General features: G+C 35.4%; 1 protein-coding gene across 9 annotated transcripts in view; it reads right to left on the reverse strand.

The window, feature by feature from the left end:
- Positions 1-1,918: 1,918 nt before the first annotated feature.
- Positions 1,919-24,571, reverse strand: part of Plag1 (PLAG1 zinc finger) — a 45,034-nt gene continuing 22,381 nt past the window's right edge. Inside the window, exons 2-6 of one of the 9 annotated variants that reach the window (XM_087190321.1) lie at positions 19,698-19,882; positions 19,319-19,425; positions 11,681-11,779; positions 8,816-8,965; positions 1,919-8,091 (exon numbers count right to left, since the gene is read on the reverse strand). In XM_087190321.1, coding sequence (XP_087046447.1) covers positions 6,834-8,087 — 1,254 coding nt within the window. In that variant the 5' untranslated portion in view covers positions 8,088-8,091; positions 8,816-8,965; positions 11,681-11,779; positions 19,319-19,425; positions 19,698-19,882 and the 3' untranslated portion in view covers positions 1,919-6,833. The other 8 variants (XM_004871520.3, XM_004871521.3, XM_021249547.2 and 5 more) reach the window with 8 other exon arrangements.

The following is a 24,571-nucleotide window of genomic DNA, read 5'->3' on the forward strand; positions in this document are numbered from 1 at the left end:
ACAGAACCAATAAGTTGTGTATCCACACAGATGTTTAAGGAATTGGTTCATGTGATTGTGGTGACTGCCAAGTTCAAAACCGCAGGGCAGGAGACAGGGAGTACTTGTTGCAGCTAGAGTCTGAGGCTGTCTTGGCGTGGAATTCCCTTTTACTTCGTGGGTCCTCAGTCTTTTCTCATAAGGGCTACATGACTGGATGAGGCCCTCCCATAGCATGGAGGGTAATGTGTTTTACTTAGGTCTACTGACTGAAATATCAGTCACATCTAATAGATGTCTTCATGGTGACATCTACATGGTGTTTAACCAGAAACTGGGTGTGGAGGCCCAGCCAAGCCAGCAGACAGGATGAGCCATCACACTAGCCAAGAGGCAACATCTTCAGAATGGGAAAGTTAGCGATTACTGCTTCTTCATGGAATATAATGTAGTTGGATTTAAGACTTTCTGGTTTTGTTTACACTGAAATTGCCCATATTTGATCATTTTTGATTTATAAAAAAGGGGTAACTGTCTGCCCCATGGTTAGATGCTGCTGACCTTTTCATTCAGATGGTCGATCAAGAACAAATTTCTTTCTATAGAGTTAAGTTCCTTGGAACACCTCTAGAAGTCTGCACAAAGTGGTGCACTTTTGATTAAGAAATGTTTAAGTGTTCAATTAATGAAAAGTGACAATGAAAAACTCAAGCTGTTTATAGAGACTACTTTTTCCTCTTACCAGCAAACTATTAGCATGAACTTTCCATTTAACATTTTCTGAAAGTCTCTTAGCCCCATTGGGTTTACAATACAATACATAAACTGCATTTCTAATTAATTTTCCATAAGGAAGAGTATACCTTAAACAAATTCCAAATATACTTTTTCAGAATATTCTGCTCTTGACTATTACAAAAAGCAAAAGCATTCTTCCTTCATGAACTGTCCTTTGAATATTTCATATGAACAAGATTTAAATAAAACATATTCAGTGTTAATTCCATGAATTAGCATGGAAATACATTTAGATTTGCTGGAATTAAGTGAAAAGAGGAACTACCAATACTGGCATCATTGTTTTCTTTATCCTCTGAAAGTTGTAGAGCTGAAGAATCTCTTCTATTTTACTGAGAGAGGTACTATGAAATGCACATTATTTCCACAATTGGCACCTGGATAGGTATTAACAGAATTAATATCCCTCCCTTGGAAGATGCATTACCAACTGTTTAATGGATGAATTTTAGCTGAAATGATAGAAGTCTGATAACCTTTGGTACACATAAATGCCAAGAGTGCTTTTCAAAGCAGAATTTTAGGCAAACAACCTAAGTGGAACTTGGGATAATTGAAAAGACAATTTATAGTACTGACAGTATTGAAGAAATGCGAAATGCCAATTTTACCTCACTCCCAAAAAGAAACACCCTAATAGCTTTTCTGAATTCTCAACTCAGTAGGATTAAAGTTTTGATGTTTTGACTTTTAAAAAATTTACAACTGTTGTCCTTATAAAGGACACAAGTTTTAAAAAAAACAATAGTGCCTAAAACCTTACATTTCAACAAAGAACCATCTTAGAGCCAGCAATAAGAATCTTATATTTATCAAATGAAAAAAATACTTAGAATGAAAAAAATGTCACAAGTATCACCTATGAAAATTTCAGTAAGATCTACATTATCTAAAGTCATTCTATAATTTTATTCAGGTATTTTATAGAATTCACATATTATTTTTACAGCAAACATAACACTGTAGGCCACAAGAAGCTGCAGTACTATTATTGTTTAATTAGCAGCAAGTGAATATTTTAAATCTGAGTACCTGGACAATAAATAGCCTGCTTCTTTGGATGTGAATGTTTAAAATGTAGTATCACTGCAGCTCCAAAATGTGATTGCTATTTTACAGAGCTTATACACACACACAAAAATATGATCTTTATCTATATTTTATACAAATACAACAGTAGTTTGTGAATACATTTTTAAGTACATGATATACATGATAAGCCACTTGATTTCCCAATATCACAGAAGAGCAATTTTAAATGCAATAAAAATATACAAAATTCAGTCTGGAATGCAGGTTTTTTTTCTTTTCTATTTTGACTCAAAACTTTACCATTAGAACATTTTTAGTGTACTAGTCCAAACACTTTTTCATTAGCTAAAAATATAATTTCAGCAGTCCAGCTTATGGTCAGGCATGATGCAATCCATTTCCTAATGGATTCCCAGTTTTTGTTAAATTCAAAGGGCTGTTAGTAATTTACAGCATGTTCTTCACTCCACACCCTATTTATAAAGCCCACTTTCCATTCTGAGTTACAGTCACCTTGTGGACAAAAGCTGGGTTTGTTCTGGTAACATCTGCACGTCCAAGATCTCCTTTTGCAAGTGCACACAAATACACTGTGGTGGTGTAAAAGTTTGTTAATGACATATTAAGTCATAGTATAAAAATATATTGTACACCTTTACACCTAATGCAGTCCTTTTCCTATGGATAAAAAAATACAACTGAACAAGACAGAGAAGTTTGTAGCACCATGAAAAGTTGTATCCCACGTTACATTAGCAGCATGATCCAATGTAACATTGAAGGAGTGTTTCTGAGCAGATAAGACATTCATTCTGGTTCATCTGTACCACTGAAGCTTACACAACGAAGTGTTCTATACATTAACAATAGTTCTGTGTCATTTCTAGAGCTAAGTAACTTATCAAAAGGCATGGCCTTCTGTCCTCAGAGGGTTGATAATGCTGTGCAAAGGCCTAATGGTGATCTAAAGGTGCCATTAACACGGTTATCTTGTTGTATACGATCCCAAAGGAACTCTCTGTGGGTTTTTAGCATGAAAATACATAGTTTATGTAGATCTAAACACTGAGTTGTAGACATGACTGACACAGAGTGAGAAAAACTAGACAAACTCACTCAGGCACTCATTTGTCAGAGAAAACAGTTTGTCATTGCTAGTGCTGCATACTCAACATCTTAAAGATCTCCTCCAATGTCACATGGATCTCAGTAGGCTAGAAGCAACTTGGGTGAACTGGTATTTCTTAACTTACATAACCGGGAAGACAGTGTGCTTTGAGACACGTAAACCTTGTAAAAAAATAAACCGTTGTAAAACCTTATGAAAAGACACACACTGATTCTGTGCAATATAGCAAATTGATAAGAAAACACTGTAAAAATGTACCTGTTTAAAATACCATCTACCGTTTTTGTACACAAAGCATTATATATCAAAGGCCTACATATATATCTAATGGCACTTGAGACATTATAATAAGTCTTAAAATAAAGGCATAACCTATAAGAAAGTTTCTGTAAAGGTTTAGATTCATTTTGAAAGTGCTATATCTTGTAATATGTGTAGTATAGAGGTTGACCAAGCTCTATTTTAAAAAAAATATATTGGCCTAAAATATGTGTATTGCTCACTAGATGAACGATCCTGAAAATACGTACTCTATAACATTCATTATTAGCTTAATAAAGCAATCAGCTCTGGCTCATGTTTCAGTCAGTATATGGTTTTTAAAAACCGCTACTGTCCAAATTAACACAATATATCACTATATTCCACAAATGAGTAAGAAAAATAAAGCACAAGCAACAAATAGTCAAAAATACACAGCTTAAAAGAAACCCTAAATGAAATTTAAAACTTGCACAAAGAGTGGTGCATGATCAGCCAGGACAACTGCAGTTTTAAAAAACTGGACTTGGTAAGAGGGTTTCAAAATGAAAATTTTGAAAGGGACTAAGAACTATATGATATATGTATAAATCAGTGGATAATATTGCTTACAGTGCCAAGATCCTTCCACATTCACACTTCTGTGTTCAGAGATCTAGTTTGTAGACACACAAAAGTCAAACTGAATGAGGTTCAATATCTTGTCTAAGGCCCAAATTCTACCCTAAAATATTTTGATTTAATGTTGCCCCTACCCCCCGAAACCAAGCTAAGGCACTACTAGGAATTTCAAAGATGATGATTCTGGCCACTGAAGAATGAAAACAGCACTGTCAGTAACTACTTATGAGAATATTTACTTCAGGCAAAAATGAATCAAACTTTTTACTAAAAAAAGCGCCAATTCTGTGTTACAACTTTGTGAGAGCACAGTGCAATTAAACAAATCTGCCTCGTCTTTAATAGAAATTCTATCAAAAAAGGTTTAGTGACCACTGCAGTCAATTTAAAAACACAAATTTTAGCTGAATTCCCTCTTAAAAGTGTTATTTTGAGTCTGTGGAGGCAGCAACAGGCAAAGTGGTGCACAGGGAGAATTAAGACCCCATAATCACAATTTTAACCCTAGTGCCTTGGAAGGTGGACCTCCATGTACTTGAATTCCATACAGGGTGAGATGCATGGTGTCATTCCCCGTTTCCAAAATGCTTTATTTCATTAATTCTGATACTCTCTTTCTTTATTAGCAGTGAAATACAGCCTACGAAGGCCAACGTCTCAGTTTAGACAAATTTTAAACAGGATAAAGTAGTGCTTCACACTTGCTATCTGTGACCGCTATTTAAAAGTAGATTTTCTATTTACTTGTGCTCTCTCACCAAATATTTTTTTCCTTTTTAATAGTGATTAAAGCAATATTGAACACGAATCATTCAATTAGATTTAGGTAAGCAATCTGTTTCATAGAAACTAAAGGAAGCAGTAATGAAGCAGAGCAAGAAGCCTACTTTCAGAGCAAATATTCTCCTAACCAAAAGCTTAGGAGCAGTTTGAAAAATTTTAAATGTATCTCCTTATTTAACATATATAATTTTAATGCCTTTGGAACACACTTTAATAAAATGTAATTTTTCATAATAAAATTTAAATACATAGGTATAAAAACTACTGCTCCTAGGATTAAAAAAAAATAGGAGCATGTTAAAATATCAGGAGCTAAAGCTCCTCCAGAGAGCAACTTTGATTCTATGAAGTGCGATATGTGTAATATATATAATATATATAGTGAAACCCCCATTTACCTTATTACAATTTACATTTCTCCACAAATTATACTATTCCCAAATATTTTAAATAATGTATTATACTCAGTAATCTGCACTCATTTTTAGAAATTCTTGGTAAACATTGAAATTGCAGTGATAATTGGCCCTATAAAAGGGAAAGTTCTTCCCATATAGAGCTAATGAGTGCTTAGAAATATTTTTTTTAAAGAGATATATACTCTTCTATAACCCTTTTCCCCCCCTCAGCCCTTCCCCAAAGGACAAGGTCCCAAAATAAGGTGTTAACACATGCTTAATAGATGTATTTCTTAGGGTAATGTCCCAAATGACCTTTTGAAATATATAACTGGACCTTTGAGAAGACTATGGTGAAGAAAGCCCAAAAGTATTTTATTCAATGGAACAATACTCTTGTTATCTTCACATTAACAAAGATGATAGTGCTTGTCTTACTTTTCTTTGCTATGCTCTACAAATTCAACTTATTTGCAACATTTTTCCCATTTTCCAGAGATGTGTAAAAGTGGGGTTTTACTGTATATATCTTTAGTTGCTTAAAACTTTGTGATAATTCCTCAAATTGTTTTAACTTCAAATGCTCCATCTGAAAACAGCAGGGGAAAGATAGATTCACATTTACTAAGAAAAATACCAGGGGGGAAGAATGTTGTTTTTTGTTTTCTGCTTTTGGCTCTTAGAGAAAGAAACATGTATCTTATTCAGCAAGAAGTGATGTAAGTGATATGCTCTTACTTTACTCCTGAGGAGTGTAGTTTTCAACCCTGGCAACAGCAGACATGATCACACAAGTTCCAAGGTTTAACCGTGTGCTTTACATCTGACTTCCTGCTTAGGAGTCTATCACACCTTAGAGGCTGAGACAGTCCACTCTGGGATTAACACATTATTGTCTATAGTTCCATAATAGCTCTAGATTCTGGACTGTGGACAAATAATAACAATTTTAAAAATTGCTGGTGCACTTGAGCCACCATCTGGCTGTGCAAGGCAGAAAAGATTAAGGAGAGCTAGTTTTATACACTGATCCTGAAGACCCTGATGCCATACACTCTTACTATTATTAAATGGGAAGATAGCAAGTCGAGAAGGTTGAATTGTGACAAAAGAGGCTATGTACTAATAATTAAAGGGCCAACTATTATGTAACACAGAGTACAAGTCACCATATTAGGAGTCTCTTTTTGCTACAAACACTGGTGCTTTATGTTTTGGTTTTGGTTTCCTTATACATTCTAGTATTTTAGCAAATATTTTCCAAGACAATAGCAAGTCTTCAAAATATACTGACCTGAAATTATGATATATCTAAGAAATATTTGTTATCTTTCCAAACTGGATTCTTAATTCATTTAAAACATTTGATTATGAATTCATTTACGGCTAGTAAAATTTTTAAAACTCTTGCATTATTCACATGCATTTTATAAAATTTACACTGTATTGAAAAATGCTTTTAATGAGCCAAATGTCAAAAGGTAGAGCCACTGTTATTGGACAAAAATGAAAATTGTAAGATCTAAAAGTAATTTGAACGTGGGACTTTCAAAACTTTATTAATATAATGGCTTTCCTATATGAAATAAAACTTTTAGACTCTGACAATTGGCAGTGAATCAGGACAAAATACTCAGGTAAACATAACTGAACACAAATGGTTTCAAAGCTCATTTAAAAAGCTAGTTTCTATTTTATACTGGCTTAATGAAAACTGGTATTATACAAAAGCAGAAACTTTTATACTGTCTTAACGTAGGCACTAAAATAAAAATGGGCATCTAAGGCAGGGCTACACATACATTTCTGTAATAAATCCACGTCCCAGAATCCTACTGAAAAGCCTGGTGGAAACGTGGCAAGGTGGTGCTTGTGCTTAAGCTACTGGTGAAAGCTGCTGACAGTGAGTGCAGAGACCCAAGACCTATAGTGTTTGCAGGATCCTGAAGATCCTGTGTTTGTGGAGGGAGCTGAGAAACAGAAGAATGTGCTTCATCTTGGGAATAGTTCATTCCAAGGCTCCCCACCGATAAAGGATTATAGGCAGGACCATTTAATGGTATGAAATTAAACAACTGAGAAAAATCCAATGCTGGTGTGTTGAGGGGGTCACTGATAGAGATGGAGCTTTTTGATAGGGAGAGGTCCCCGGCACCATCATCTAGGGACCCGCTCTGAGGATCCAACCCTAGCTTAGCTGATGATGCTTGAGAATCCTGCGATGAAGAGGGCATGCCACCTTGTAACTCCATCAGGTAACTCTCAATTTCCCCCTTTAATGGCTGTTCTTTTTCAGGAATAGAAATTGCATATGAGGTAGAACTGAACGGATATTTGAAAGAAAGGTGGTGAGAGGGATGAACAGCATCCATATCTATTGGGCACGTCATTCCCAAAGGTAAAGTTGTGATCATTTGGTGAGCAGATCCCGAGCTCTGCATGGACTGAAATGGAGTGTTATAGAGGTTTAACTGCAAAGTGTTTGTGAATGGCTTTGATAACAGTTCACTGGAAGGTAAGGACATCACCGGAAGGAGCTCATCTTTTATAGGCACAGACACATTGCAGGTGAATGGATCCAGGAAATCCACTGGTTCAGTTTTGACCTTCAGAAGCTCTTGATTGTGACTCTTCTTCATATGTCGAGTCAGGTGGTCCTTTCTTCCAAATCTCTGTGCACAGTACTGGCAGAGGAAGTCCTTCCTTCCAGTGTGCACCACCATGTGCCTCCGGACATCTTTTCGGGTGTAGAACCTGCGATCACAATGCTCGCACTGGTGCTTTTTCTCTTTCACACCCCCGGATGACTTGCCTGCATGAGATTTAAGGTGCTCCAGAAGCACTCCTGTGCTTTCGAAAGTCTGCAAACACACCTTGCAGGTGAGGTCACCACTGGTTGCGGCATGCAAGGCCAAGTGTCGTTTAAACCCAAGCTTGGTATTATAGTTTTTGCCACATTCTTCACACTTAAATGTCTCTTTGTTGGGGTCGTGTGTATGGAGATGATTCTTCAGATGATCTTTCCGGTGAAACATTTTTTCACAATAATTACACTTATGGGTTTTTTCAGGAGAGTGAGTAGCCATGTGCCTTTAAACACAGATAGAGTCTGTAAGTAATTATCACAATGAAAATGGTATGCATACACTTTTCAAATGGGCAGCTAACTAATATGCTAACACAGCACTCCCTTACTAAAGGAAACCACATAACTTAAAATGTACCAAAAAGATAGTCTACATACCTAAATACTACAAAACTTGAGCCATTTAAATTGCCACTTTAGTTTTTGCTGATTCTTAGCTATCATTACAAAATCAAATGAGCAAGACTGAATCTACTCACGTAAATACCCTTTTCTTGTCATTTCTTTTTACAAATGGAAATTGTACTGTCGTTAAGCATTTTATTTAAAAAAAATCAAGACACTAACACATAAAAGTATGTGATCTAGAATACTAAAAACTAGCCAAGGTCTACTCTACTTAACATTTCCTCTCTGCAAATCAGCTGAAAAATGTGTATACAAATACATACGTTTACAATGGCTTCAAATGGCCAACATAAGAGAAAATATAATCTGAAAGAAAAACAGAGTTTAATACCTTTGTAATTTGTACTTAGAAACAAAGGCCTTGGTGCAGTCTTGTTGTATGCACTTGTAGGGCCTCTCTCCTGTGTGAGAGTAGGAGTGAACCTTTAATTTCTCAACACTGTTAAAGGCCTTGTCACACAGTTGGCAAGGAAAGTTTTTTCTTGGTTTGGTTTCACCACGCTTACGTTTCCCTGAAGGGACTTTCTGGGTATCTCTTACTTCTGACAAATCACCAGGAATGACAGTGGCCATCGCAGCCTAAACCAGGCCTTCTTGTTGGACACTTGGGAATTGCCCAACTCCACTAAATGATATAGCTTTAGGTGGCTTCTCAAGTTTCATGTGGTCGTAAAAGAAAGCAAAAAGGGACTGGAAAAAAAAATAAGAAACAACTAGTTTGTAACTAAACTTAATTAAAAAAATTTTTTATTTGCTATGTGATGCTTTTGAATTAAAAAGAAACTATAAAATGGATTCAGCTGGTCTAATGTAATATCTGTAGATTTCTCTATTATTTGTCAAAACACATATTATCGCATTGCTCAGAATGAACAGTTCGTACACACCCTGAAATTCCACTTGACAGATGTACTTAGGCACAGTAGTAGTGACTTGGGGAACTTTCAGGAAGCATCAAAACATGATTGTAATAGTGGCATTATTAAGCTTCAGTTTTCACAATGGATTAGAGAACATAAATCTGACTAAAAATATAAAAATGTTTCAGGAAAATCATTTTAATTTGTACAGGTCAGCTCTAGTTACACTCTATGTGACAGGAGCAATCTGATAAACAGTGAAAACTCTTGTAAGTACCTTATGAAGCACTAAGTCCATAAAAGAAGTACTTTAAAGCCCAGACACTAGAGGCCTTAAAGAGTTGAATGTACAACCTGAAGTGACAATTTATTCTTTACATCAGGATCAGCATTCTCTGAGGGATTTGTGAGTCAAGAGTAGATATAATTTATTTTTAAAAATATACACTCTTAAAAGGTCAGACCTTTCGATGTTGTATGAGGTGAAGAGCATGGTTCCTTGTCATTTTGGGGGAATATGTTTAATTTTCCTCAACATTTTTTATATCATAGAGAACAATCATGGTCACTGGGCACACTGAAGTTAGTAGATACGCTGGAGTCATTAGGCCTCCCCACAGCTGAGGGTCTAGCCTTTGACACACCTGTAACCCGAGTGCAGCACATCTGTTGTGACTTCTGATACCGCACAATACCTGTGCAAGAATGCATCGTCACAGAGGTGTTCAGGAGGGTAAAAAGATGTGTCAGTTTCAATTCGCTTATTGGTGCTGTGAGAAAGAATGAAATGTATATATGGTACAGCAAAGAGTATGTCTTTTTAAATTTAAACAGAACCTTAAAACTGCATTGAAACCTACGTAGATAAGAGATAGTAAATATTATCAGCTCTTTCTCAGACTAAGAAAACAAATTCCTCCAAAATACAAAACTAGTATGAGTTAAATGATTCCTTGAGATTTCTTTAAGGTAGTTTAGACAGGTATTTTCAAGAGACCGCAAAAATGATACCTGTAAACTCTTTTTAAAAAGATATGATCGGGCCTGGGGATGTAGCTCAGCGGCACCATGCCTGCCTCGCAAGTGCAAGGTCCTTAGTTTGATCCCTGGTACCAGTGCGGGGTGGGGGGGGGGTAAGCTGATCTTTAAATTGAAAGCTTAAATGTGGTTAAATGACTTATCAATTACTAATTGATTAGGTTTTCATCCTATTATATATTTAAAAAATAAAAACCAACTTTTTTTTTTTTAAAAGTAAGAAAAATTTATTGAGAGAGAGCTTCTAAGAGAGACAGAAGGGGGACTGGAAAGAGGGTTGCCCACTAAAATTTTGTTTTGGTTTTTTTGGTACCAGGGATTGTACTCGGGACCTTCTGCTTGCGAGGCAGGCAGCAGAACCACTGAGTTAAATCCCCAGCCCCTTGAAAAAACCAACTTCTTATGTCAATTTTGTTCTGGCATTAGACTGACACTGCCTTCACAAGTTAGGTATACACACTTTAACAGATTTGTTATACTTTTACAAAAGCTGTAAATACGTACATTTAAAAAAAATTAAGTGTATCTTATAATAGGTCTTTTTGTATTTTAATGTAGAGGCTGTCCCTATGCAAAGTATAGCCATGACCCATTAATTTGATTAAAGTAGTGAAGGCATATAGGTAAAGTTAAAGAAGTTTTTCTTGATTAGGTAGCCATAGGCAAGGCCCTCATGCTGTTCAAATTGTCTAAAAGTCCTCCATGCAGTTTAAAAGTGACATTTACATAATGCACTTGACATTAGCAATGCCAACACTGTGTGTTTCCTCTGGTTTTGGATTTTCTTAATCTCACGTACTTGTTCTTTTCCTGTTATAGACTTGTTCAGAAGATAGCTTCTCTTCCTCCCTTATAAATTATAGCCATTCTTTTGTTAAGATAAACTGTTATAAAGCATTCTGTATTGGCAGGAGAAAAAACTGATTTTCAATTATTTGATTTCCTAATGTAAATCTTTAATGCATTTACTTAGAAGATCATTTTTCAATTGTAGAAGCAAAATGGGATATAAAGTATCTACATCCTTGCATATAATTAAAAGCTGAAAATATCTCAAAGATTGGTCATAATTGCCATCGTGTTACAAGACCCAACTGTAATGTGGAGAACCCTAATTGAGAAAAATTACTTCTACGTTACTGGAAAAAATGTATTAAAACTGCATCATAAAACAATTTATAAACATTTGATTCTATTAAAATTGGTAATATTCAACATGGAGTAACAGAGGAATTATTATCTTTGGATGTACATACTGAGCAATGAAGAACTGCACTGATTTCAAATATTACACTTTCCTAAGACCAGCTGAAATTTTTTCATGGCTAATACTTTTTTACCTTAATAAATTACAGAACTCAAATTAGTTATCAAAGGTGCATTTAAATCTACTGGATAAATATAATGTTGTAAACTCAATATTTAATAAAAGATCATAATATGTATATCAACTAAATATATTAAAGGTGCATGCATAGAATTACAGTGATTTTTGTTTGATGCTTACCTGATTACAGACAGAAAAAGCTCCAGACTATGATCTTAGCCAGTCCCATTAACTCTTCGTGGAAGAGAGTGGAATCCAATCTTTCCCATTTTGGCCAATCTATGAAAAAAAAGCAAGAATGGACTATACTCTAAATAGAACTAGCATGTAAATGACAGAAAATAAAGGATGAAAGAATTGCAATTTCATGGCACATGCTTACATTCCTCATACTCTGCCAACAAGTCATGCATTAATTTTCACCAACTGCATATTTTTATTAGTTCTAAGCACATTTACACAACCAAATAAATGCAGAAATAAAAAGTCAAACAGTGTTACCTAGATCAATGGCAATTTGGGATGCTGAATGACTCCCCACTTGTTTCCCAAATTCAATTTAATTTTTTAGAAAAACCTAACTTGTCTACCAAAAGAAATGGATATTAGGGTTACTGTTTGTAAACTAAATAAACTAATAAAAATTTCATTAATTTTAATATTGTGGAAGAGACAAACTCAGTTCCCTCTTGGCATCCATATCTAGAACTGCACCAAAGAACCCATCTCACGTTGAAAGCACTCCCACTGTGCACACTTGTATAACTGGATTTCTTGGAGCCACACTTTTGTTACCTGCTAATTTATTTTTAATAACACTGTAAGTACTGGTCATTCGTAGCAACAATTCTGTGCTGTTTTATATTTCAAAAACATGCAAAGGTAATTAAATACAGGTTTGATATTGGAACAGGAGGTGTTAGGAAGAAAGCATATTTTGGTTTACTAGATCATTGTTGAAAAATCTTAAAATAGCTTAAAACACTTAAGAGAAACTAGATTTCTAGTAGACTGACAGCACGCATGTGTTAATAATTTGTCATTTTACCAGTAAATATGATAAAAGCCAAAAGACAAGAAGGTCTAAAGTAATCTGTTATAAAAGTACAAAGCATACAGAAATTAGTAAAGTCATTTGGAAGATGAACATTCAGAAATCATTATTTATGAGAACTCAAGATGGTAATATATAAATCAAATAGATAAAATAAAATAATGAAAGGATGTGTCCATGACAGATTAAGTAAAAATAACTTCAGAGCTCGAATACTAATCTAATAATTTCCCTTGAAATAAAATTTTCATACTTTCAGAATTTATGGATATATAAATAAAATATTTGAGGACATTCAAGCATCATTATAAAATTACTAAGGGATATATGTGAAAACAGCCTTATTATCACAGTTTAAAAGACAAGAAAAACAAAAAGTTAGATCAATAAAAGATTTCAAAAAGTTAAAAGCAAAAGCTCCATTCTTTGTAAAGCATAGGTCATGCATAAATGGAAGAATTGAATTCTGCACATCAAAGTTGCAAAACAGTAAAATTAACTTTGTAAATACTTACTTGCACATAGTTTTTGGTGGGGTAGGTAAGAATATGAAAGACCATTTTGTGTATTATGCTGTCTTAATAATATAAGTACAAGTATAATATTTCCAACTCTAATACAGTATCTCCCTGGAGTTCAATGAATTTGAGATTTGGATATATTTACCATCATTGCCATTTTGGATCAACAATTTGATAGCACTGTGGTATCAAAAGGGGCTTATGCCCTTAAACTCCTATTTCGCTTTTATTCTACTGCATTTATGACAAGGGCAGGTTAGCCAACCAGTTTGGGAATGGATAAGTCCTTTCACTATACTTCAAAGATCAGAAGAGGGACAGTACCAGTTTTCTCTATTAGAGCTTCCAGCTATGATCTCTAAAAGGAAATAAATTTTAAGACTTAAAAAGTTTAAAAGACAGATTATAAAGTGAACTTTAAATAATTTAAGTAACTTATTTTTCTTCTTTTCTCAACCAATATAAATTTTATTGCTTTTCAAATACATTCATGATTTTTTAAATTTATAATTACTATTTAATGATATTTTTCAATAAAAATACTTTCAGTATTTTAATATACTTTAAACTTATGTATTTTGTTTGGAGAGATTCCAGATGAGATTAGGCACGTTCAGGGTGGTATGGTCATAGATTGGAGAGATTCCAGTACAGTCTACAAAGTATCCCTGCTATATAGCATATAATTTGAAATAAAATAATAAAGCCAAAATTTTAAGTTAGTTATCTTAAGACATCCCAAGTTATGATTAATTTCCCTAAATTCAATCAATTTTGAATTCTTTTGAGTGGCCAAATAAGAAACTGTTATTTCCCACAACAAATGAAATAAGGCGTTAATTAGAATGCACTATTATTTGGAATATATCTGTATCTATCTTGCTTGTATTTATGTAATCCTAATTAAAATTTCAACTAAAATTATCTGTGTATTCTCTTTTATAGGACAAAGAAAAACCTTTTAAAAGCATTGGGATTACAGTTGTGAAGTCTGCAACAAAACTTGTACTTTTAAAAAAAAGTTAAACTTTCTAAGTGAGGAAAATTCTTCTTTGACTTGGTCTGAGGAATTGTGAAGAAAGTAGAAAATTGCTCTAAGATGAAGCCACTTCAGAATACCCTTCCAGTTTTTGTTGGTACCAGAACAGGCATTTATACCCGCCACAGTGACACAGACTACACAGCAATGGTAGAGGAAATTCTGCATGTCCTTGCACACGTAAACAGGTTTATCTTCCTGTGTTTTACCTTATTCTGAAAGTGACTCACACCAAAAAAAATAACAAAAAGTGAATCACACATCAGAAATAAGACCAGTTTCTATGAGATGTTGTCCAAAGAATAGGATAGTGGTTAAACTTTGTATATTTTAAATTCTACTTTTGGGGGTGAGTTTGAGAAAAGGCCTTGCTATGTATTCCAGGCTGGACTTGAACTCACTCTGTGGCCCAGGCTGGCCTCCAACTTGTTGCAATCCTCCTGCCTCAGGCCTTCAGAGTGCTGGGATTACAAGCATTCGCCACCTAATAGGCTTATATTCTACAGTTCTGACAGTCACTTTGTTAACATTACAAATTTCTATAATACTTACCTGCATCAGAAATTCTTTCATATTTAAAAGTCAAAGAGACTTTGCTAAGGGCATATGTAATCAATCACCAACACTTTAGTCTCCCTTGTGCTAATCACACATTATTAGTAAACAATTTAGAAATGTCAACATTTGCTTAAAACATGTTTTCCATAGAGAGTAAATAAGGTGGATTACAAAAGGGAACTTACCAGTTGATAATGTTTTATGTGTATAAAACACTAATAAGAGTTTTGGATAACACGAAGGAATTAACAAGAAAACAAATGAAGACAGTTAATTCTGAAGGACAACAGCATACTCAGAACATTTTTAAAAAACAACTTCAATTATTGTGTGTTAATTTGGAAATGCTTACAGCAGTCAATTAACATGTCTGTAAAATCACTTCTTAGGAGAAGAAAAAAATTATCTTACAATTATAAAAGTCTATGGGAGAATGAACAATTGACTGCAGGCAGCAAAGGGCAGGACTACTGTCAGTTTTATTCACTGTTATTCCCCAGAAAAGGCAGTAAAATAACTGCAGAATGAATGAAAAAAAAAATTAAAGCAGGGCAAGTGTTTACCAGTAATATAATGACCTGGCTTGCTCAAGTGCAGTAGTAGACACAGAACATATGTATTTAAGTCAAAGATAAAATAGCATGGATACAATTTGGTTCAACAAATTGAATAACAGAAAGGTATTTTGTTGAAAATTAACAACCATTTGAAGTCTTAGATTAAAATAATAGCAATTACAATAATAAAAATCTCCTTAAAATACTTATTTTGCTTCAGAAAATAAGTATTCTCTGGATGATCTCATCACTAAGGAATCAAATAGCAGGAGTAAATAACATCAGCAAACCTCCATTCTAATGAAAATATCCAAAATGAAAACATGACTGGTGCCTGTATGGCTCAGCACAGAGGAGGAAAGATGCTAAGACAAGGGTAGGGCTGGTGATCCCTACAGAAAACAAAAAGCCAGACTGTCCCAGAAGCAGGGTACACAGTAACTATAACTCATTTGAATTATAGTAGGTCCTCAAATAACTCATTTACAACCAGAATATGAAAAACTATAATACTTATTTTCCTACAGTAAGTGTCAAAAGATGCCTTTTTAATTGCTATATTTGATACTTTCAACTGATATTGAATAATTCATTCAAATGTAGTTCTGGGTCAATCTTGTTTGAAATTTATCAAAAAGCTGTACTGATATTTGAAAATGTTTTAAAATATAAAAATAATAAAAAAAAATAGAGAAGTGAAGGAAACCTTCTAATCTATTTGCTTTTAAGAACCAACAGGAAAATGTCAACAAATTTTAAAACTGACATTCCAATGTTCCAAGAAACCTCAAAATCACTTCTCTTATTTATCCATACATTTAGGTTGTTCTTTCTCAAGCCATGTGTTCTCTGGATACCCAGACAAAACAGACAACCTGATGAAAATGGAATATTAAAACAAATGTTACCATCCAGTTCAGAAATACTTTCCTTGGTTACTTCATGGAGAAAAATGCCATACTGAGTTAAAAAGTTTTTCTTTCTTAAAAGCTCTCCCATTAACTTAGAACCTAGCATTTTATTTCTAGAGTTGGTAACATTTTTACCACCTATAAGTTAAGTGGCACAGTGGGGGTAGATGGGGTTCCCCTATGACAGTATGTTATTATCAAAATAGGAAAACTAAAAAATACAGATGGGGCTACAGTTGGGTATTTTCATTTTCTTCACATAGGGAATTAGTACTTGCAAATGAGAGAACAGTGCAAGAGGCAGGGAATGATGCAGAGAGAGAAAAGTAAGTGCAAGTAACTGAAATTATAATAATACAAGGTAAGACTAATCGATACTTTATTTTTAGAGGATTTCCTGGGCTTTAAAAAATAATTTGTATAAAACATTTCCAAAATACTCAATATGTAGCTAGTACTATGAAGTAGCCCACAGGTCACATATCCCAAATTGTACTGAGTTTCCTGTCTTATTAACATTAACTCCTTAAGTTTATGTGACACCTACTATAAAAATATTCACACTGACGGACCCTAAACAACCACTCATGTATGGTTATTTTCCTAAAGCTATTAAAATCACAAGTATGGAATAATCCAGGTTTCATGTTTGAATTCTCAATCACTCATACTGAATCTGTGTATAATTTCAAATCAAATGGTAGAAATCAGGGGTGAGATTAGAAAAGTGCTAAAGAAACAAGCTAAAACTTAGTTATAAAAGTTCATTTGAAGAACTAGTTTTTTTTTTTGGTACCGGGGATTGAACTCAATAAATGCGTGCTTTAAAAGGGTTCATGCTCTACAAGGAGGTATAAATGTTGCCTGATGTGCTGTTGTTCAAGTAGCACTAAAAATGTAATGAAAATACAATCAACAACCAGGTAAGGCTCTGTACATATGATCAAGCTGTCCTCGTTAAGTTATGCCCATGTGGCTGCCCAGGATAAAATCACTTCTACAAGCAACCACTTTTCTTTACTCCCACACAGGTGCAAGTAAGTAGGATTGGCTCTACGCAAAAGTGTCCAGTCAGAGGAGGCTGCTCCCTCCCTGGCCTCCAGAGGTCCCTGTGGACCCCTCTAGCTGGCATCATTAGAAGAGTCAATCCCTACGTATCCCTTGACCAATTCTACTCGTGTGGAAATAAATTTGAAAATTATCTTTCAAAGCCTTTTACTGCCAGTGTGGATGGTGGCTCTTCTTGAAATGACCTGTCTAACCTGACTCTCCTGTGGTGACCAGAAACTAGACTACAGGGAACCTATTATTCCTTGTGTCCCCAGCACCTGGCCAGTAGCCATATGGTAGACATTTAATAAATATTTGTTGAACAGAACTGTAGTCCCTTTAAGGGAATTTCAGGAATCAAAGTGAGCAGGTAAACATGCTTCCGAGCTCCCGAATCTCTAATCGGTTAGAAAGCAAGCTCAGGAGCAAACCCAATAGAATTAAATGGTTAGTGTGCTTTGGCACAGGGGTAAAAACTAGGGGTGCAGCACAATCACTTGAGAGTTTTGGCTTCTGAGTCCCCCACAGTAGGCCCTGATTCGGTGGGCCTGGGAAGCGGAGGTCTGGTGTGTGCTACACAGAGGTCTGCTGAGTATGGGGCCAAACGTGATGAGTGTTTTCAGAATATTTCTGCCTTCCAATGCTCTGTTCTAATAATTCCTTAAGTACATATAATCTAAAGCCTAACTGATGGTGACTTATTGTTTGGAAATAGACAATGAAGCTTTATGGGAAGAAAAAGGGAACAAAGTAAATTCTAAATTTTTAAAGAGAATATTCTTCATGTGAAATTAAAATGTAAGAACGATGTTGAAAATATCAGAAAATTTCTGACTGATTACAGATGTAGGAGAATCAAAAGAGAAAACATGTATAAGTGGGGTGTGGCTCAGTAAAATTTCTTCCTCCTATTCTAGCTACTAAAAATAGCTTCATTAAATATAATTTAAAAGCAATGAATAAGAAAATAAACAAGAAAATCTGTAACTTACAACTCTAAAAAATATCCTTTTTAGAAAATATTTATAGCACACAGCTAAAAATGTACGCTAACTTGATTTAAATGCTTAATCTCCATAGAATGTGCTTATTAACATAAAAGTTTATCCAGATTAATTTATGCACCTTTAATTTGATTATAAAGCTCTGTTCACATATACTGTGAGCGCCTATCTGGCCCCCAGGGTGATAGTGGCTGCCTGAGGTCAGTGGAAAGTTTAGGAACTTGAGCCCATGCCCTGGCATGGCCCTCTTTGTTTTTTCTTTATGTTGTACTGGGGATTGAATCCAGGACCTTTACACTAAGCTACATCCCCGATTCTTTAATTTTTTATTTTGGGACAAGGTCTCAATGTTGCTAAGTTGCCTAGTCTGGGTTCAAATTTGTGACCCTTCTGCTTTAGCTTCTCAAAGTGCTGGGATTCCAGATGTCTACCCCCACACCCACCCAACTCACCTTTGTTTTTTCAGGGTCCCCATCCTAGGGGTTGGGGTTGTAGTCCATAAACCTGAACCCTATGTTTGAGGGCCTGTTGACAGACTTACCTGCTGGTGCCAAATTCATATGTGCTTGGATTTCCAGTACTGTGTCACTCACTGAGCTGCATCTATAGGTTGGGAAATCTAGATACCTGTATGTGTCTTCTTCCCAAGAACGCCAGCAAACTGCTCTTGTCACACTGGGTTCCTTATTCTACCATCTGCCCCATCCCAGGGAGCAGATCTAATCCTCCTCTCCACCTGCCCACAGTTAATCAGATCCTTCCCAGAAGATGGAAGAAGATATGGCAACATGGGATAATCTACTGCTACGAGCAAGATCCAAAGAAGGGAGTACTTAATTAAGAGTACATATGTGCTATCTGGGGAAGACAAACAAATAAGCCTTTACAGCAGCTATGTATTTTGTCCAGAGTAAGGAAGACTGCTCCTTGCCTTCTATTAGACCGTAATTATTACTGAAGTCCTGCTGATCACAATCCTTTTTGATGGACCCTAAGACTGTAAGTGGCATGCTTATTATGTGGCATGCTTTTCAAAGCTTTTAGTATTATATCTTACATTATTTAGGAACTGGAATAAGTGACCACTTTGAAAGTCATGCCATATAATGATAAAAGCCACCTACCTGAGACCCCTTGCTCCAAACTCTAACAAGGCAATCTTATTAATAGACCATCACAGAATGAAGCATTCTGGGTGCCAAATACCACCAAGGCAGCACCAAGAGGCAACCTAAAAAGAAAAAAAGAGTTAGTTTGAAATTCCAAAAGTCATGCCTAACCTAGTTAATGGTATATGAACCAAACTCTTTATCATCACTTATTCATATTCATTGCACTTTGTGGAAAAATCTATCTTAAACTCTGTTAAAAACAAATATTTATAGTATATTGAAAAATGAAAAGTAAACATATCAATATCTCTAGGTTCTTGTATTTCCCCCTTGTATCAAAGTAATCTAGATTATTCACATTTTATTCAGTAAAATAGTACTCCAAGCTTACTGCTATTCTCAAGTTGGCTTCTTATTTTCTAAACACATCCACTATCTTCTCTGTAACACGGTTTTCAGAAAGAATCTTTTGTGTTGTCTATCTTGTTCTGAGCAATGGCTGAAGAGAAATCCTGCCCCACGAGTGCTTTCCTTGGTTTCTCTGTTCCCACAGAAGGATGCAAACCACCGAGTGCCCTAAAATGGAGGTAGAATAGAGAACCAGGGTCAATTTTTTGCTCCTGAGTTCATCTTTATAATACAACTAACAGGTGTTACAGAGTGAATTCTCAGGGGCAGGCCCATCTTTAACCACAGACAAAGAAAAAACAAAATGAACTTTGCGGTATTACGTATTATGAGCTACCCTAAGCATCTCCTTGTTGGTGCAGATGATGAAGTCTGACCTCTAGGTCCACAATCAAGATGAACAGGAATGCCAGAAAGTCTATGTAGAAATCATGGCTTTGTGTCCCTAAACCAGAGAGTCAATGCTCAATTTTACAGTTACCCTTTTATAAAGATAAATACCTGACACTGATCTAATAAATATGACATATGGTACTAATATGAGTTACACTTAGTGCTAACCGACATGATCCCTATTCTCTAGGAGTGTGGAAGCTAGTTGTGGCTGCAGAGTATATCTCTGGTTGAGGCCCTGAGTTCAATCCCCAGCACCCTCTCCCCATAAAAAAGAAAAGAAATATGACTGTTAAATAAAACTTGCCGTAACATGGTCCAGGTGGTGATTAGTGTGACAAATCACCAGTTAAAAACAACAAAATAATATATGGGATAAACAAGTACCATAAAAGGTCAGAAAAATAAAAAGAATATTAGGGATTTTGCATATTTTTTTGCCTTGAAAAATCTACAATTAAGAAAGGCCAAGAAAGCTGGACATGGTGGCGCACTCCAGAAATTCCAGCTACTTGGGAGATCAAAATAGAAGCTTGTGGTCAGTCTAAGCAGCTTAGTGAGACCCTGTCTGAAAATAAAAAATTTTAAGAAGGGGTGGAGATGTAGCTCAGTGGTAGAGTGCTTGCCTAGCATCACTGGGTTCCATCCCTAGTTCTCCTCCCCCAACAGAATCCCCAAAAGGGGTGAGTGTGTGTGTGTGTGTGTGTGTGTGTGTGTATCTGAAAAAATAGGCCTGTCAGAAGAATTCATCATGAGTCAGAGTTGTAGATTATTGTGGTTTCTAAGATGACCCTTTGGCTGTAGTGTCCTGTAATGTATAGATTTTGTAAAGATTCAAATGAGTTAATCTTTTGAATCTTCTATGGCCTGAAAATGTCACTCATGGTACGAAAGGGGGCAGTTATAAAACACTGAATGGATCAAAACCACAGAGAAATAACAAATACTTGGGGAGGTAAGAGGGAGGAAAGGAGATAGAATGCTTGTTCAAATGAGACAAAGAATTCCAAAATCAGTGAAAGTAACATTTCCTAGAAGAAGGGCCACATACAGCCTGACCATATTAACAAATCTCCATGTAAAGAGGAAGGGAAACAAAGGCCTATAGCTCACTTTCAGAGACAGAGTCAAACCAGATTACTGGTTAACTCGTCCTGGAACCCAACCACTACCACTCAGAGATAAAATTAGATAATTTAAAGGGGCAAAGGGGCAAGGAAGAAAAAGGTAACATAACCCACAAACAGACAAAGCTGCAAAGGGGTGCTGAATCACCCTAGAATTCTTTTTTTTAGTATCAGGGCTTGAACTCAGAACCTTGCGATTGGGAGGCAGGCATGGTGTCACTGAGCCAAATCCCTGGCCCTACCCTGGAATTCTTGCAAAGCAATCTCCACTTAGGTAGGGAGACATTGGGGTTCAGTAAGAATACTGGGTAAAACAAGAGGGAGCAAAAGACTGATAAGAGGAAGAAGAGAGAAGAGAAGAGAAACATAAAAGAGGAGTGGTGGTTGGGTGAGGAGTAAAGGACTTCCAGCAAGAGAACGCTTTCCTTCAAAGAGCTTCATACCTAAGAAAAAGCAGGAGGGTTAGCTAAAGGGGAACTCAGGACCCCAGGGAGGCAGGGAAAACATGGAACATTTTTGAAGAAACAAAACACAATAGGATCCAGAGAAGGAGGGGAAGTTCTTGTCGATGCAGACCCAAGAGGGATGTATGTTTATCCTGGTAAGTTTTTTGGTAGCAGAGGCAAGAAATTCAAGGAGTTTGCTCAGTTTGGTCAGGGTTGAGAAGGATCCAGTGTCTGATAAGAAGGAGCAAGGTACTTGGCCAGAGGATAAAGAGCTACTGAGGGAAGCAGAGAGGTGCTCAGGACATCCTTGAGGATTTTACAAAAACAAAGAGAACTTGCCAGAAAGGGTTACATCTCTTAGTTACTGTATAAATTGTTGAAACTTTTCTGGAATATGTTGTGGAAATACATAATCAAAGGTTTTTTTTTAAAAGTTCATATATATTGACTTGATAATTCTAAAAATTAAAGCAAAAATGAGAAAAGATTTAAGTATAGAGATGGTCAAAGTATATTTTATTTATTTAATTTTTTTGAGAGGAGCCTGCTACATGATCAAAGTATATTTTAAAATAAAATTGACAGTCCCATAAAAGAGGTGAAAGTATATCTCTATATGATACACTACAGCTATTAAAAACCATGCAGTTTAAGAACATTAAATCACGTGAAAAATAGCAGTTAAAGAGTGTTAAATCATATATAATTTTTTAAAAAATTTAAAGAGCTGGGTACAGAATAAATGTGTACACTTATGATCCCTCATTTGTAATGTATGCTCTTGAAACTAGCCCTCTTCCTCACTAATATCTTTAAACGTACCTAGGCAAGTTATAACTAAAAGACTGGCAAGACGCAGGCTTTATACTTTTCAATGTCATATAAATGTCTTTACTTTTATAGACAGAAAAGTTATTTTAGCAAAAATAATGTTTTTCAACAAATGCTACTGGAACATGTGATGTCCATATACCAAAAAATGAACTTAAGAGCTGTATCTCACACTATGTACAAAGCTTTATGTACATCACAGACTTAAATAGAAAACCCAAACCATAAAACTTCTAGAAGAAAAGCACTCTGAAAATCTGAGTCAAAAATTGCTTGTTTACAGTACCAAAAGTACAGCCCATAAGAAAACAAATTGATAAATTAGATTTCATCAAAATTTAAAACTGTTGTTCAAAGGATACCGTTAAAAGAATGAAAAAAACGCCACTAGAAGATTTGAACAAAACCTTTACACAGTGTGTATTTGATAAGGAATTTTATACAGAATAAAGAACTTTACAAACTCAACATTAAGAAAACAAACAACTGGAAAATGAACAAATAATCCAAACATTCATTTTACCAATGAAAATATATGGATGGTAAAAAGCACATGAAAAGATGCTCAACATCACCGGTCACTAGGCAAAGCAAATTAATACCACAATGAGACCCTTCTGTGGTGCATAAGCATGATGAAGTCCACCCACTGGAAAGACCAAAATTAAAAATGCTAAATATCTGACTAAAGTGTTGATAATGATGTGAAGCAAGTAGAATTCCTATCTGCCATTGACAGGAAGGTAAAAATGGTACAATTATTTAGGAAAACAATTGGGTTATTTCTTGAAAAGCTAAACATATGTCCACAATATGACATAGCCATTTCTTGTATCTTTCCAATTTTAGTATATGTGCTGTTGAAGCGAGCAGTGACATAGCCATTTCAATCAATGTATTTACACAAGATATGGAAAAATGTCTTCCCAAAGATTTATGAATATTCAAAGCAACTTTGCAATAGTCAAAACTAGATACAATACAAATTTTCATTAGTGTGTGAATGGATGAACAAGTTATAGTAGATTCATATAATAGGCTACTAATTAGTAACACAAGGAAACAAAATATTGATGTATACAATAATGTGGATAAACCTCAAAATCATTATGCTTCATGAAAGAAGCCAGGTAAGAAAAGGGTGTATGTTAGATGAGTCCATTTATATAAATGTCTAGGAAATTCAAAATACACCACAGTGACAAAAAGCAGATCCATGGTTATCTGAGGACAGGAAGTAGGACAAGGAAGGACCATTCACAAAAGGGACGTGAGTAAACTTCTGGGCACGATGAACATGCTCACGACGCTGATCGTGGTGATGTTTCAGAGATGTACACGCATGTTTCAAGGGGGAACCTTGTATGCTTCACATGTGTGCAGTTCCTAAAATATTAATTATACCTGAATAAAAGCTGTGAAAAAAATGGCAAAGTCTTCCTACTGGGAAAAACCCCAATTTCAATAAATACGAGAAATGAATCTACATCTAAATTTACTAAAACATGAAAAGCTGAACTGATAAGCTCAAATTCTTTATAAGAGAAATGATGCAAAAATGACTGAAATCTCTTTTCCATTCAGAGAGAGATAAGAAAACATGAGGAACATCAGTTTAAATGTTAGCCGTCTTCAATCCTTGCTAGGAAGGATACTTATTTAGGTACTTTTAAAAGCCACATTCTCAGCTGTCAAACTTGGAGGAAGCCAGTGCAGTTCACCTGTTCGTTATAAACGTGTATATCACATAATATGATTTAAGGGCTCCAGGAATACATTCAAACTGGAATTGAGACCTGTGGATGATAAATACTTCTGGGATAAGTTCCAGTTATCAAATACCAAAGGAACTGAAGTGTTTGAATGTGGCCTTTATACAATCCTTTTAAATACAGAGAGCACTCAATTTACAAAAGATCAATTTATGATTTCTTGACTTTACAATGGTACACACAACCCTTCTATAGTCACTTTCAGTACAGTAACTAATAAATTACATGATATACTCAGTGTGTTACTCAGAAATAAATGCTGCTCCAAAATGCCTGCTGTGGAATTTA

This window comes from Heterocephalus glaber, unplaced genomic scaffold (assembly GCF_053883595.1).
Source record: "Heterocephalus glaber isolate CG9 unplaced genomic scaffold, H.glaber_assembly_v1.0 deba00001553, whole genome shotgun sequence".
In the NCBI taxonomy this organism is placed as follows: domain Eukaryota; kingdom Metazoa; phylum Chordata; class Mammalia; order Rodentia; family Bathyergidae; genus Heterocephalus; species Heterocephalus glaber.